The sequence below is a fragment of the Salmo salar genome, chromosome ssa23 (assembly GCF_905237065.1).
Source record: "Salmo salar chromosome ssa23, Ssal_v3.1, whole genome shotgun sequence".
NCBI lineage: Eukaryota > Metazoa > Chordata > Actinopteri > Salmoniformes > Salmonidae > Salmo > Salmo salar.
This window is the reverse complement of record NC_059464.1, coordinates 20,142,724-20,154,746: the sequence shown is the minus strand read 5'-3', so window position 1 is coordinate 20,154,746 and position 12,023 is coordinate 20,142,724. Positions and strand designations below refer to the sequence as shown.

General features: G+C 42.8%; 1 protein-coding gene across 1 annotated transcript in view; it reads right to left on the bottom strand.

The window, feature by feature from the left end:
• The window catches only part of LOC106584134 (capping protein, Arp2/3 and myosin-I linker protein 3), a 52,016-nt gene that overhangs the window by 16,161 nt on the left and 23,832 nt on the right, over positions 1 to 12,023 (bottom strand). The window contains exons 19-30 of the mRNA XM_045706340.1: positions 11,008 to 11,107; positions 10,754 to 10,808; positions 9,996 to 10,168; positions 9,834 to 9,902; positions 9,117 to 9,210; positions 8,725 to 8,823; positions 3,527 to 3,646; positions 1,625 to 1,738; positions 1,311 to 1,484; positions 897 to 980; positions 502 to 621; positions 361 to 427 (exon numbers count right to left, since the gene is read on the bottom strand). Of these exons, the coding sequence (XP_045562296.1) occupies positions 361 to 427; positions 502 to 621; positions 897 to 980; positions 1,311 to 1,484; positions 1,625 to 1,738; positions 3,527 to 3,646; positions 8,725 to 8,823; positions 9,117 to 9,210; positions 9,834 to 9,902; positions 9,996 to 10,168; positions 10,754 to 10,808; positions 11,008 to 11,107 (1,269 nt within the window). The remainder of the gene's footprint in view (positions 1 to 360; positions 428 to 501; positions 622 to 896; positions 981 to 1,310; positions 1,485 to 1,624; positions 1,739 to 3,526; positions 3,647 to 8,724; positions 8,824 to 9,116; positions 9,211 to 9,833; positions 9,903 to 9,995; positions 10,169 to 10,753; positions 10,809 to 11,007; positions 11,108 to 12,023) is intronic.

Genomic DNA, 12,023 nt, shown 5'->3' with positions numbered 1-12,023 from the left:
AGAGCGAAACAGATGCATAAAAGGGAGAGAAATGGAGAAGGAAGCGGCGATGGGGTAGAAGTTCCCTTAGCAGTCGTGTGGTGCTGTCATCTGTGCTTGAAATAAATACTGTTTAAAAACTACAACAATTGGCAACTGCACTCAAATATGTTGAGGCAGTAATGGGTTCAGGTTGGCATGCACACAAGCCATTAATGGCTCACTCAGAGAGAGAGAGGAAGGAGAATGAGGGAGAGGGAAAGAGGGAGAGAAAAACAGACACAGCAGGACACAGTCACTAATGGACCTATAAAAGAGAGAGAGATGGGAGGAAGAGAGCGATAGAGGGATATAGAGATAGTGGGACGGAGACATACTCACTCAGTCTGGTTGAAACGGGTCGTATTCGTCTAGTTCTAGAGCTGTGCTTTTTAATGGCAATTGTGTCCTAGAGAGGGAAGAGAAAGATGTCAAAACACCAACACACATCCTAAACAGACGATGTCAACACACAATGCTTACTATGCTGGTGCCCAGCTCCTCGTCTGTGATGTCCAGAGAGTCTCTGTGTCTGTGTGACCTCCGGCCTGTCCCTCCATCACATGTCCCCTCCCAACGCTTCACCTGGGACACCTGACGCGTCTGGGACAGGGAGCAGACACTACACATGAATAAATGTATTATGAAGGTTGTTATGAATGATACTGCAACGCTCATAAAGGTGTTATGACTGGTTTCACAAAGGTGTTATAAAGGTTGCTATGAATGATACTGCAAAAGTGTATACTGGTGTTATGAATGCCTTATGTGTGCCCCTTCAAGTAAAGTGTTACTGGTTATGGTAGGCAAAAGGTGACAGAATCAATATCCGGCCTACAGACAGACAGACACACAGACAGACGACAGCATGTCTATACCAGGGTCTTTTGAGTGGCGTAGAGCTCCTGCAAGATCTGATCCACAATGGAGTTGGTGAGATAGGAAACCACTGAGAGCTTCACCTCTCTGGGAGAGGGGGAGAGAGACAAAGAGAGGGAGAGGGAGCAGGAGAGGGAGGCAGGGCGGAGAGGAGGGGGAAGACAGTATGATGGAATGAGTTCACAGATACCCACACTGATTAAATTGAACAAATAAGACTGCATCACTAATCTTCATCCTTCAGCTCCCCCTCTTTTTCCTTCCTTCCTTCCTTCCTTCCTTCCTTCCTTCCTTCCTTCCTTCCTTCCTTCCTTCCTTCCTTCCTTCCTTCCTTCCTTCCTTCCTTCCTTCCTTCCTTCCTTCCTTCCTTCCTTCCTTCCTTCCTTCCCTCCCTCCCTCCCTCCCTTTCTTACTCCAGCGCGGTGGATGTCCTGAGCTGCTCGCTCCATCAGGGCCGTACGGATGGCTGAGCGAGGGATGGACACACGCTCAGAGACGGACGAGAGCGGAGGACTCAATCTCTCTGCTGCAGAGGAGGACAGCGGGCACAGCTCACGACAGAGAGACACCATGGAGTCAACTATCACCTGTCAATCAACAAGCCAAATAAACAATCAATAAACCAATCAAATATTCAACCAATCCCTGTGTTGCTTAATTTACATTTTTTTTAATGAAGAAGTAAATCAAAAGTTTATATAAATATGTGATGTATTGAGGATTGCACCTGTAGTTCCTTGTCGGCTGCCTTGGCCAGTTCTCCTGCCAGTGAGTCCAGTCTCTGTCTGACTGGCCCATCTACTGACAGCACATGAGCTAGCTCACAGAGGGAGGGGTACAGCTGAAAATGAGAGAAAGAAAAAAGAGAGAGAGAAAGAGTGAGTGTGTGTGTGAGAGAGAGAGAGAGAGAGAGAGAGAGTCATATTAATACACAAATAATGGGGCCGATGTGTGACATTGGGATCAAAATGTCAAAATGATTTCAATGCAGTTCCACATGTATAAAAGTTAATATATGCAAATGTACCCATTAACTCAACCAATACAACAACATAGACAAAAGACTACATCTTTTAAGCAGGGTTCATACAGACATTGGCAAGTCAAATTCAATGTTATACAATTGTATAATTTTAATAATTATACATATAAGGCTTAATATATATCCCTAACCCCTCCCCCCAAAAAGCATGCAAAAAGTGTCAAAAAAGTAGGCCATTAACACTTTAACAATAATGCATTTTTTAGGCCTTGCCAATGCATTGATATTCAAATTATTATTACAGTACATTCTAAAATATGTGAGAATAATGTGGACATTGCCTGACTAAATCGATTAGATGCATGCATGGTGATTTTTCTGTAACCGACGCGGGCACACATAACAAAGCTATGAATAGCGGTAGCATTAATCTCACCATTTGAATCTCACCATCGCTGTTTTTCTAATGCGAATTTGACCAAATACCAGGTTCTTTTTTTAATCGAAGGATTTGTATGGAAAGCCAAGTTGAAGGCAACATTAGATCTTGTCGTCCTCAAAATAACCACACATAGTTTTACTCAACAGAGTAGCGCAACACCCTTCAATTGAAGCAGCGGGAAACAAACGAAAGTGGTCATCTCTCACAGAAATGTATAAAAAATGAAATCACGGATAATTATAAGGGAGCAGGAGAACTTATAAATTGGCTACAATAATTACAATGACTTTTCAAGCAGCAAAATTTAGAAAATGTCTGATTTTCAAGGGAATTTTCCGGTAATTGAAGTACAAGTTCAAGTAGGCTACTTCAAGCCTCTTGAATTTTTTGGACATTCCTCATGAACACCTTTTTTTCCAGCCCTTGGGCTGTTGTTGCATTGCATGTGCTATCACAACAGCTGTTCATCACTTGACTGTCATTCAGAAAATTCCTTCCTGGATCAGATGAGGATGTGTGAAAATATCATGGCATAACTAATCAGCTGGACACCAAATGCACATCCAACAAAACTAAACTATTATGCATAATTATTGAAGAACCATTTTAATGACACTATCGATTTAGGTTTTAAGTATCAAGGTAAGGTGACTGTCGGTTACAAGTATTTGATTTTGCAATCGCATTTATTATTTTCGATTTGTGTGCCCATGAAAACTGTTCTCAACCCGTAACATAAGACGACGCGAAATGTTACGTAGTTACAGTGCATTTCTGAGATCTCTATACAAGAAAAAGCTAGATCCAGTATTCTTAGAGTTCAATTTCTAATTGAACTGATTAATGCTTAATATATAACGACAACTTACACTGCCATAAATGCAAGGACAGAAAAGTAATGTTTCATGTCACACGATTGAGGACAAATCCGTCAAGACACTAAACATGATAAACGGATAAACAAAGGTTTTAAATCAACTTGTGAATTTTATTGAATATAGCTATGATCCCACCTTATATCTTAATGTAATGACATGGGAAAATTGTGCCAGATTATTATCAATGGCCTATCAACAGCTGTAACAAGTTGTCCAGTGTGTGAAATCCTCACAGGTACCCTAGTTTAAAGGAAGACCACATACACTTGAACACTCAACTACAATCGAGAGATTAGAGAAATGATTCAGGTATGCACACACACTCACCGCGCGAGAGTTCCTGGCCTCCTTCAGCACTTGTTTAGCAGCTTGAATCTCCTCCATCTCCCCAACTCCACGCAGCACACACACCTGCTGCTGCACACGCACACACAGACGCTCCATCACCTGGGAAACAGAGAACAGAGAAGCAGGAAGAGTGTCAGCAAAGACATACAATGCATACGTACTGTGTGTGATTGAGAGACAATGAGTTGAGACATCATCAGAGCAATATTATTGAGAGACAATGAGTTGAGCCCTCGTTAGAGCAAAAAGCCATCATTAGAGCAGTATTATTGAGAGACAATGAGTTGAGCCCTCGTTAGAGCAAAAAGCCATCATTAGAGCAGTATTATTGAGAGACAATGAGTTGAGCCCTCGTTAGAGCAAAAAGCCATCATTAGAGCAGTATTATTGAGAGACAATGAGTTGAGCCCTCGTTAGAGCAATAAGCCATCATTAGAGCAGTATTATTGAGAGACAATGAGTTGAGCCCTCGTTAGAGCAAAAAACCATCATTAGAGCAGTATTATTGAGAGACAATGAGTTGAGCCCTCGTTAGAGCAATAAGCCATCATTAGAGCAGTATTATTGCTCTAACGATGGCTCAACTCATTGTCTCTCAATTACACACATAAAACTAACACACATATCCAGTGCATTCGGAAAGTATTCAGACCCCTTGACTTTTTCCACATTTTGCTACGTTACAGCCTTACTCTAAAATTGATTAAATAGTTTTTTTCCCTCATCAATCTACACACAATATCCCATAATGACAAAGTAAAAACAGGTGTTTTAGAAATGTTTGCAAATGTATTAAAAAGAAAAAACTGAAATATCACATTTACATAAGTATTCAGACCCTCAGTACTTTGTTGAAGCACCCTTGGTAGCGATTACAACCTCAAGTCTTCTTGGGTGTGACACTACAAGCTTGGCACACCTGTATTTGGGGAGTTTCTCCCACTCTTCTCTGCAGCTCCTCTCAAGCTCTGTCAGGTTGGATGGGGAGCGTTGCTGCACAGCTATTTTCATGTCTCTCCAGAGATATTAGATCGGGTTCAAGTCCAGGCTCTGGCTAGGCCACTCAAGGACATTCAGAGACTTGTCCCGAAGCCACTCCTGGAGTTGTCTTGGCTGTGTGCTTAGGGTCGTTGTCCTGTTGGAAGGTGAACCTTCGCCCCAGTCTGAGATCCTGAGCACTCTGGAGCAGGTTTTTATCAAGGATCTCTCTGTACTTTGCTCGGTTCATCTTTCACTCAATCCTGACTAGTCTCCCAGTCCCTGCCGCTGAAAAACATCCCCACAGCATGATGCTACCACCACCATGCTTCAACGTACGGATGGTGCCATGTTTCCTCCAAACGCTTGGCATTCAGGCCAAAGAGTTCAATCTTGGTTTCATCAGACTGGAGAATCTTGTTTGTCATGGTCTGAGTCATTCTGGGGCCTTTTGGCAAACTCCAAGTGGGCTGTCATGTGCCTTTTACTGAGGAGTGGCTTCCGACTGGCCACTCTACCATAAAGGCCTGATTGGTAGAGTGCTGCAGAGATGGTTGTCCTTCTGGAAGGTACTCCCATCTCCACAGAGGAACTCTGAAACTCTGTCAGACTGACCATTGGGTTCTTGGTCCCCTCCCTGACAAAGCCCCTTTTCCCCCGATTGCTCAGTTTGGCCGGGCAGACAGCTCTAAGAAGACTCTTGGTGGTTCCAGACTTCTTCCATTTAAGAACGATGGAGGCCACTATGTTCTTAGGGACCTTCAATGTTGAAGTACTTGGAATTTTGGATTGGTCTCATGTACTAAACTGTGATGATGTTGATCAAGCTTGGTATCTTTTTAAAGATCTGTTTCTGTCTGCACTAGACTCTCTGGCTCCGATGAAACAAATTTGAATCAAACAGCGGTCAGAGAAATAGATCACTTCCGAGATCTTAGACCTCATAAGGAAAAGGGATCGCTACCTGGCCAGATTCAGAAGGACAAATCTACAACAAGATTATGACGGTTATATTAACTGTAGAAACCAGGCAAGATTCAAATTGGATAAGGCCAAATTCCAACATTATATAGATGCCGTTAACGACAACTTACATCGGCCTCATAAACTGTGGAAAATGTTAAATGACATTGGCTCCAAAACTCCCCCATAAGGTAAAATCCTGTAGTATTGGCCTGAATATTGATGATGTTTTATGTTATGACCAGGCAAAGGTTGGAAATTATTTCACCACATTTTTTACCACTATAGCCTCATCTCTGGTTAAGAAGTTACCCACCTGCTCTGGACACTATGGCCAGTCTTTCATTAACAACTTTTACCGTAGCAAAGGTATCACTAATTATTTGTTTGAGCTGTGCATGGTAACAAAGGACACAGTTTCCTATCTACTATGCTTAATGAGCACAAACAAAGCAACTGGGCTGGATAACCTTCCTGCAAGATTCATAAAGGATAGTGCTTGTGTCACTGCTAAAACGCATATTGTAAACCTTTCTATTAGTAGTGGTACATTTCCCAAGGATCTCAAAACAGGTCGGGTGGTTCCACTCCACAAGAAGAGCAGTAAAACAAATGTAGGTAACTACAGGCCTGTGTCAATCCTCAGCACCTTTTCCAAAGTTGTTGAGAGATTTGTTTTTAATCAACTTAAGGGATACCTTAATTGAGCACAAACTTCTTTATGAACTCCAATATGGCTTTAGAACAGCTCATTCCACTGATACTTGCCTTATCCACCTTTTTGACCACATTAAGCAGGAAAGTGAGAAGGGGAACTATACAGGTATGGTCATGTTAGACTTGCAGAAAGCTTTTGACACTGTGGACCATGATATTCTCCTGATGAAACTGAAATGCATGGGTCTAAATGATGTAGCAGTGAATTGGTTTAGGTCTCATCTGACCAACAGAACACAAGTATGCAATGTTGGTGATGCTGTCAGAGGCCAAAGAAATATCAGGTGGAGTTTTAGGGCCTCTCTTATTTCTTATATACGTTAATGATATGCCAGATACAGTAAAGTGTGTCCTCCTCCCAGAGTGCTAAGAACCTTGGCGTGATCCTGGACAACACCCTGTCGTTCTCCACTAACATCAAGGCGGTGACCCGATCCTGTAGGTTCATGCTCTACAACATTCGCAGAGTATGACCCTGCCTCACACAGGAAGCGGCGCAGGTCCTAATCCAGGCACTTGTCCTCTCCCGTCTAGATTACTGCAACTCGCTGTTGGCTGGGCTCCCTGCCTGTGCCATTAAACCCCTACAACTCATCCAGAACGCCGCAGCCCGTCTGGTGTTCAACCTTCCCAAGTTCTCTCACGTCACCCCACTCCTCCGCTCTCTCCACTGGCTTCCAGTTGAAGCTCGCATCCGCTACAAGACCATGGTGATTGCCTACGGAGCTGTGAAGGGAACGGCACCTCCATACCTTCAGGCTCTGATCAGGCCCTACACCCAAACAAGGGCACTGCGTTCATCCACCTCTGGCCTGCTGACCCCCCTACCTCTGAGGAAGCACAGTTCCCGCTCAGCCCAGTCAAAACTGTTCGCTGCTCTGGCACCCCAATGGTGGAACAAGCTCCCTCACGACGCCAGGACAGCGGAGTCAATCACCACCTTCCGGAGAAACCTGAAACCCCACCTCTTTAAGGAATACCTAGGATAGGATAAAGTAATCCTTCTAACCCCCCCCCCCTTAAAAGATTTAGATGCACTATTGTAAAGTGGTTGTTCCACTGAATATCATAAGGTGAATGCACCAATTTGTAAGTCGCTCTGGATAAGAGCGTCTGCTAAATGCCTTAAATGTAATGTAAATGTAAAGTGCAAACTCCTGATTTATGCTGATGATTCAGCCATACTGGTTTCAGGGAAGGATACAGCTTACATAGAGGAGACCCTGAGTAAGGATTTGCATTTTGTTAGAGGTTGGTTGTCTGACAACAAATTGTCACTACATTTGGGAAAAACTTATTCGATTTTGTTTGGAACAAAACGTAGATTGCTGACAAGATAACGGTAAACTGTGCAGGCAAGGAAATTGAATCTAAAACAAGTGTATCTTATCTTGGTGTGTCCCTAGATCAATCCCTTTCTGAAGACCTGATTGCTGCCAAAATTCTTTCTAAGATGGCGAAAAAAATGGAAATTTTTATATCGTAACACTAGATATTTTAACATTAAAGTTAAGAAACTGCTTGTCTCAACCTTGATTCAGTGTCATTATGCCTGCTCTGCTTGGTATAGTGGGCTATCAAAAAATCTGAAATAGAGAATGCAGGTCATGCAAAATAATGTTATCAGGTACTGTATATGCTGAATGTCCCCCCTAAGACCCACATAGGGGTACAGGACTTCCGGGAGGTGGGCTTGTTGCCTTTGGAGTCAAGAGTGGACCAATTTATTTGAAGGATCGGTATGATGTGCAATTAATAGATTGTTTTAATGTGAAATGAATATGGGTGATTTTTAAGGTTAGGGAGAAGTGCAGAGAATAGTGCCACTTTTTAGGATGTCAATATAAATGAATGTATTTAAGGTTGTTTGTAATTTTGTCTTGCCTTTTAATCATTATATGTGTTATTGTTTTTACCATCGAGGACCACTTTGGAAACAAGTGTTTTAATTAATACTTTCAAGTGATATCCTCTGGATCCACATTGTACATTTTGTTGTATTTGTCTGTTAACCAAAATAAATTCAATTCAATGGTGCAGAATGTTTTTGGTACCCTTCCCCAGATCTGTGCCTCGACACATTCCTGCCTCATGAGCTCTACGGACAATTCCTTCAACCTCATGGCTTGGTTTTTGCTCTGACATGCACTGTCAATTGTGGGACCTTATATAGACAAGCGTGTGCCTTTCCAAATCATGTCCAATCAATTCAATTTACCACAGGTGGACTCCAATCACGTTATAGAAACACCTTAAGGGTGATCAATGGAAACAGAATGGACCTGAGCTCAATTTCGAGCCTCATAGCAAAGGGTCTGAATACTTATGTAAATAAGGTATTTCTGTTTTTTTAGAAATGTATAGAAATCTGTTTTTGCTTTGTCATTATGGGGTATTGTGTGTAGATTGATTAGGACATTTTTATATTTGATCCATTTTAGAATAAGACTGTAATGTAACAAAATGTGGAAAAAGTCAAGGAGTCTGAATACTTTCAGAATACACTGTACATTAGCTACCTGTTCAGCAGTGCTGGTGACCAGGCCCTGGTGCAGCCGTAGAGCCTGTCTCTGAGAGAAGCGCTGAGTCTGGTTGTTCCTCAGCAGAGCACGCTGGATCTGATGGCCACAGATAAAAACCCTTCACTCACACAGGCAATACTACTGTGTGAAAATGTCAATGAAGCAGAGTCAATTGAAATGGAAAGGGCAGGGAGAGAGAGAGAATGATGGTGCCAGTAGAGAAAGGAAGCAGTGGAGGAAAGGAGAGGAAATGGAGACGCAGAAGAATTTGTAAGTCGCTCTGGATAAGAGCGTCTGCTAAATGACTTAAATGTAAATGTAAATGTAAAGGAGAGGATGGTTAACAGAGGGTTGGAGGGAGGATTTAGATGGGAGCATAAGGAGCCCACCTTGGTCAGTGCCTGCTCTGTCCTCTCAGGGGCGCTACGGTACGCCTGGCTGATGTCACTGAGTGGGAGGGGCATGTACTGCAATGTGAAGTTACTGGGAGAGAACACATCGGAGGTGAGAGAAAGACAAGGGGTTTGAGTTAGGAAGGAGACAGAGAAAGGAAGAAGACAAAGAAAGGAAGGGGATAGAGAGGAAGGAGACAGCAAAATAAAGGAGATAGAGAAAGATAGCTCTAGAAAATTGCATTACAGACCCAAGGGTAAGGGTTAATATTCCCAGTGGATGGAATTCCTTCCAAAATACCCCTTAATCACAAGAATCCATCCCAAAATATCCTGCTAGACTGTGATAGGATGAGTAATGCTTTGATTATTGCACCCAATGTGATCTATAGCCTAAACACAACCCTAGGCCATTTGAGATAGCAAGTTTCAATGTGTACAGTAAGCTAGGTTTGGTTCACATGTATCTGAGTTGATATATTAGCCAGCTAATTCTGAAAATTCTCTCTGAACAACAGGACATCTAAATTAGACATAGCTTCAGGCATCCCCATGTCTCTTGGAAGCTATTTATATCAACTCTCTTGCTTCCTGTATTTTGAGCGTACAAATTCATCAAAGGGGTCTGTAAAATAAGTTATAGTGAGCTATAACGGATTTAGAAGACTGAGTGTGTGTATGTGTGCGAGCGTGCATGTGTGTGTTTAGTCTCACTGTTCAAGGGCTCGAGCCACATCCAGGAATCCTGTAGCTGAGGTGTTGTTACGATCCCACGTCACACTCCTGTCAGGACAGGGGAGAGGAAGTGTTAAAAACAACCATCACCATACCTGACAATACCCTCTATCTCTCTCCTTCCCGCTCTCTGTCTCTTGCCTGAGTGTGGTGTTGATCTGTAGGGCTTTGCTCAGCATCTTGGCTCCAATGTCCTCCAGGCTGTTCCCACTCAGGTCCACCTTACGCAGGCAGGTGTTACTACCCAGAGCATTTACTAGCACTGTACCGCGAGAACGCAGCCGCGAGTCAGCCAGGGAGAGGGACTGGAGGGCCTGAGGAGGGAAAGGAAAGAGGGAGAGAGAAAGGGTGTGGAGTGAGGGAGACGGGAGAGGGCAAGGCAGTGGGGGTGAGATGGTTGGGTGAGAGGTAAGGGTGGAGACCAGATGAAAGGTAAGGCAGAAGAAGAGGGCCGGACAGGACAGAGGACAGAGAAGGAGATGACAGTGGAGAGAGATGGTAAAATGCTGCTGGGAACAGTTGGGAGCAGTGCTAAGGAGAAACGTAGGAACTTAGCATTTGTAATAAACAGAGCGATGTGTCATAGCTTTGTACACAAAGTGAATCATTCAGAAGGCACAATATGTTACATGCCACAGTAACAGGGCCATGGAGTGATATACATTAAGGAAAACACAATTTTGTAGAAGATAAAGAGTTTGAGAGAGTACCATGTCAAATACAGTATGTGTGTGTGGTGAATGTCAGTATTTGACCATGGGTTTTCACTGAGTAAATGAATGTCTATAGTGTTTGTGCGTTTGTGTATATACTCTGCAGTACAATCAGTGAATATAAAATGGAATATTATATTGTGCAATGTGTGAATGTTGTGTGAATTGTGACGCATTCTCACTCACACATTCCTCCTCCTGTATGAGTTGGACCAGCTTCTGTAGGATTTCCTCCAGCACCCTGTAGATAGAGCCATGGGGAGAGAGGCAGTTCAGACTACACTCAGCAGGAGCTTTGGCACTAGTCATTTCCTGCCGCTATCGTAATCATCCCAGTCTGCCTGAGGAAAATCAAGCTGTGAAGCAAACTGACACACGCACACACAAAGAGACACCCATACACAACCACACACACGCACTGTGCCTTTTTAGTACTTTACCTGCTGCTCTTGATGTTGAAGTTCTTGCCCAGATACAGGTGCTTTAGGGAGGTGTGTCTGGAGAGAGCTGGTAGGACTGCGAGAAGGTCTGCATCCAGCCCTGTAAACACAAACCACAAACCATACTACATCAAATATACACTTTCTCTTCACAATTGGCTACCTGATTATTGCAGCTCAACGGGTGTAACTTTTGTTGACAATCTCGAAACCTTTTGGAAACAAAACCTATTTTATAAGGAGGATGGGAGCCACCCAAATAATTTGAGTTCCTGGATCCTTTCACAGCATTATAAAGCTGCGTTGAGACAAGGACGTATCAATGACCCAAGCCCAACTCGGTTAATACCTACCATTGTGTCGCTAAGTTGTCACAATGCTTCAGCAAATGTACATTATCCCAGGGGAGTTGGTAGACACAATGTAAGTAACCTAATTTATGTCCCTCTAACTGCCCTGCTGATCCTACAGCTATTGTATGCAGCAATCATGTGCCTATGAACCAGAGATATACTGTTAGCACTCAGGCGGTGTGCCCAAGTAGGAAAGGTCCACTGTGTGCAGCTCACCCTGCACTAACATACATAACATGCGCATGAGAGGATCTGCAGAGAAGAATGGGAGAAACTCAACATATAAAGGTGTGACAAACTAGTACCAAACTCATGTAAATGTAATATTTACATTTTTAAATTGTAATAAATTAGCAGAAATGTCAACAAATTCAATGTTTGCTTTGTCATTATGGGTATTGTGTGTAGATTGATGAGAAGAAAAAAAAAGAATTTCGTGAATTTTAGAATAAGGCTGTAAAGTCAAGGGTTCTGAATACTTTCTGAAGGCACTGTATGTAGCTTAAGAAACAAGGTTCGTGAAATCAATAACTTGCTAGTAACAGATGACATTCATATTCGGACTATCTCTAAAACTCACTCAGATAATACCTTTGATGATACAGTGGTAGCAATACATGGTTATAACATCTACAGAAAAGACAGAAATGCTAATGGTGGAGG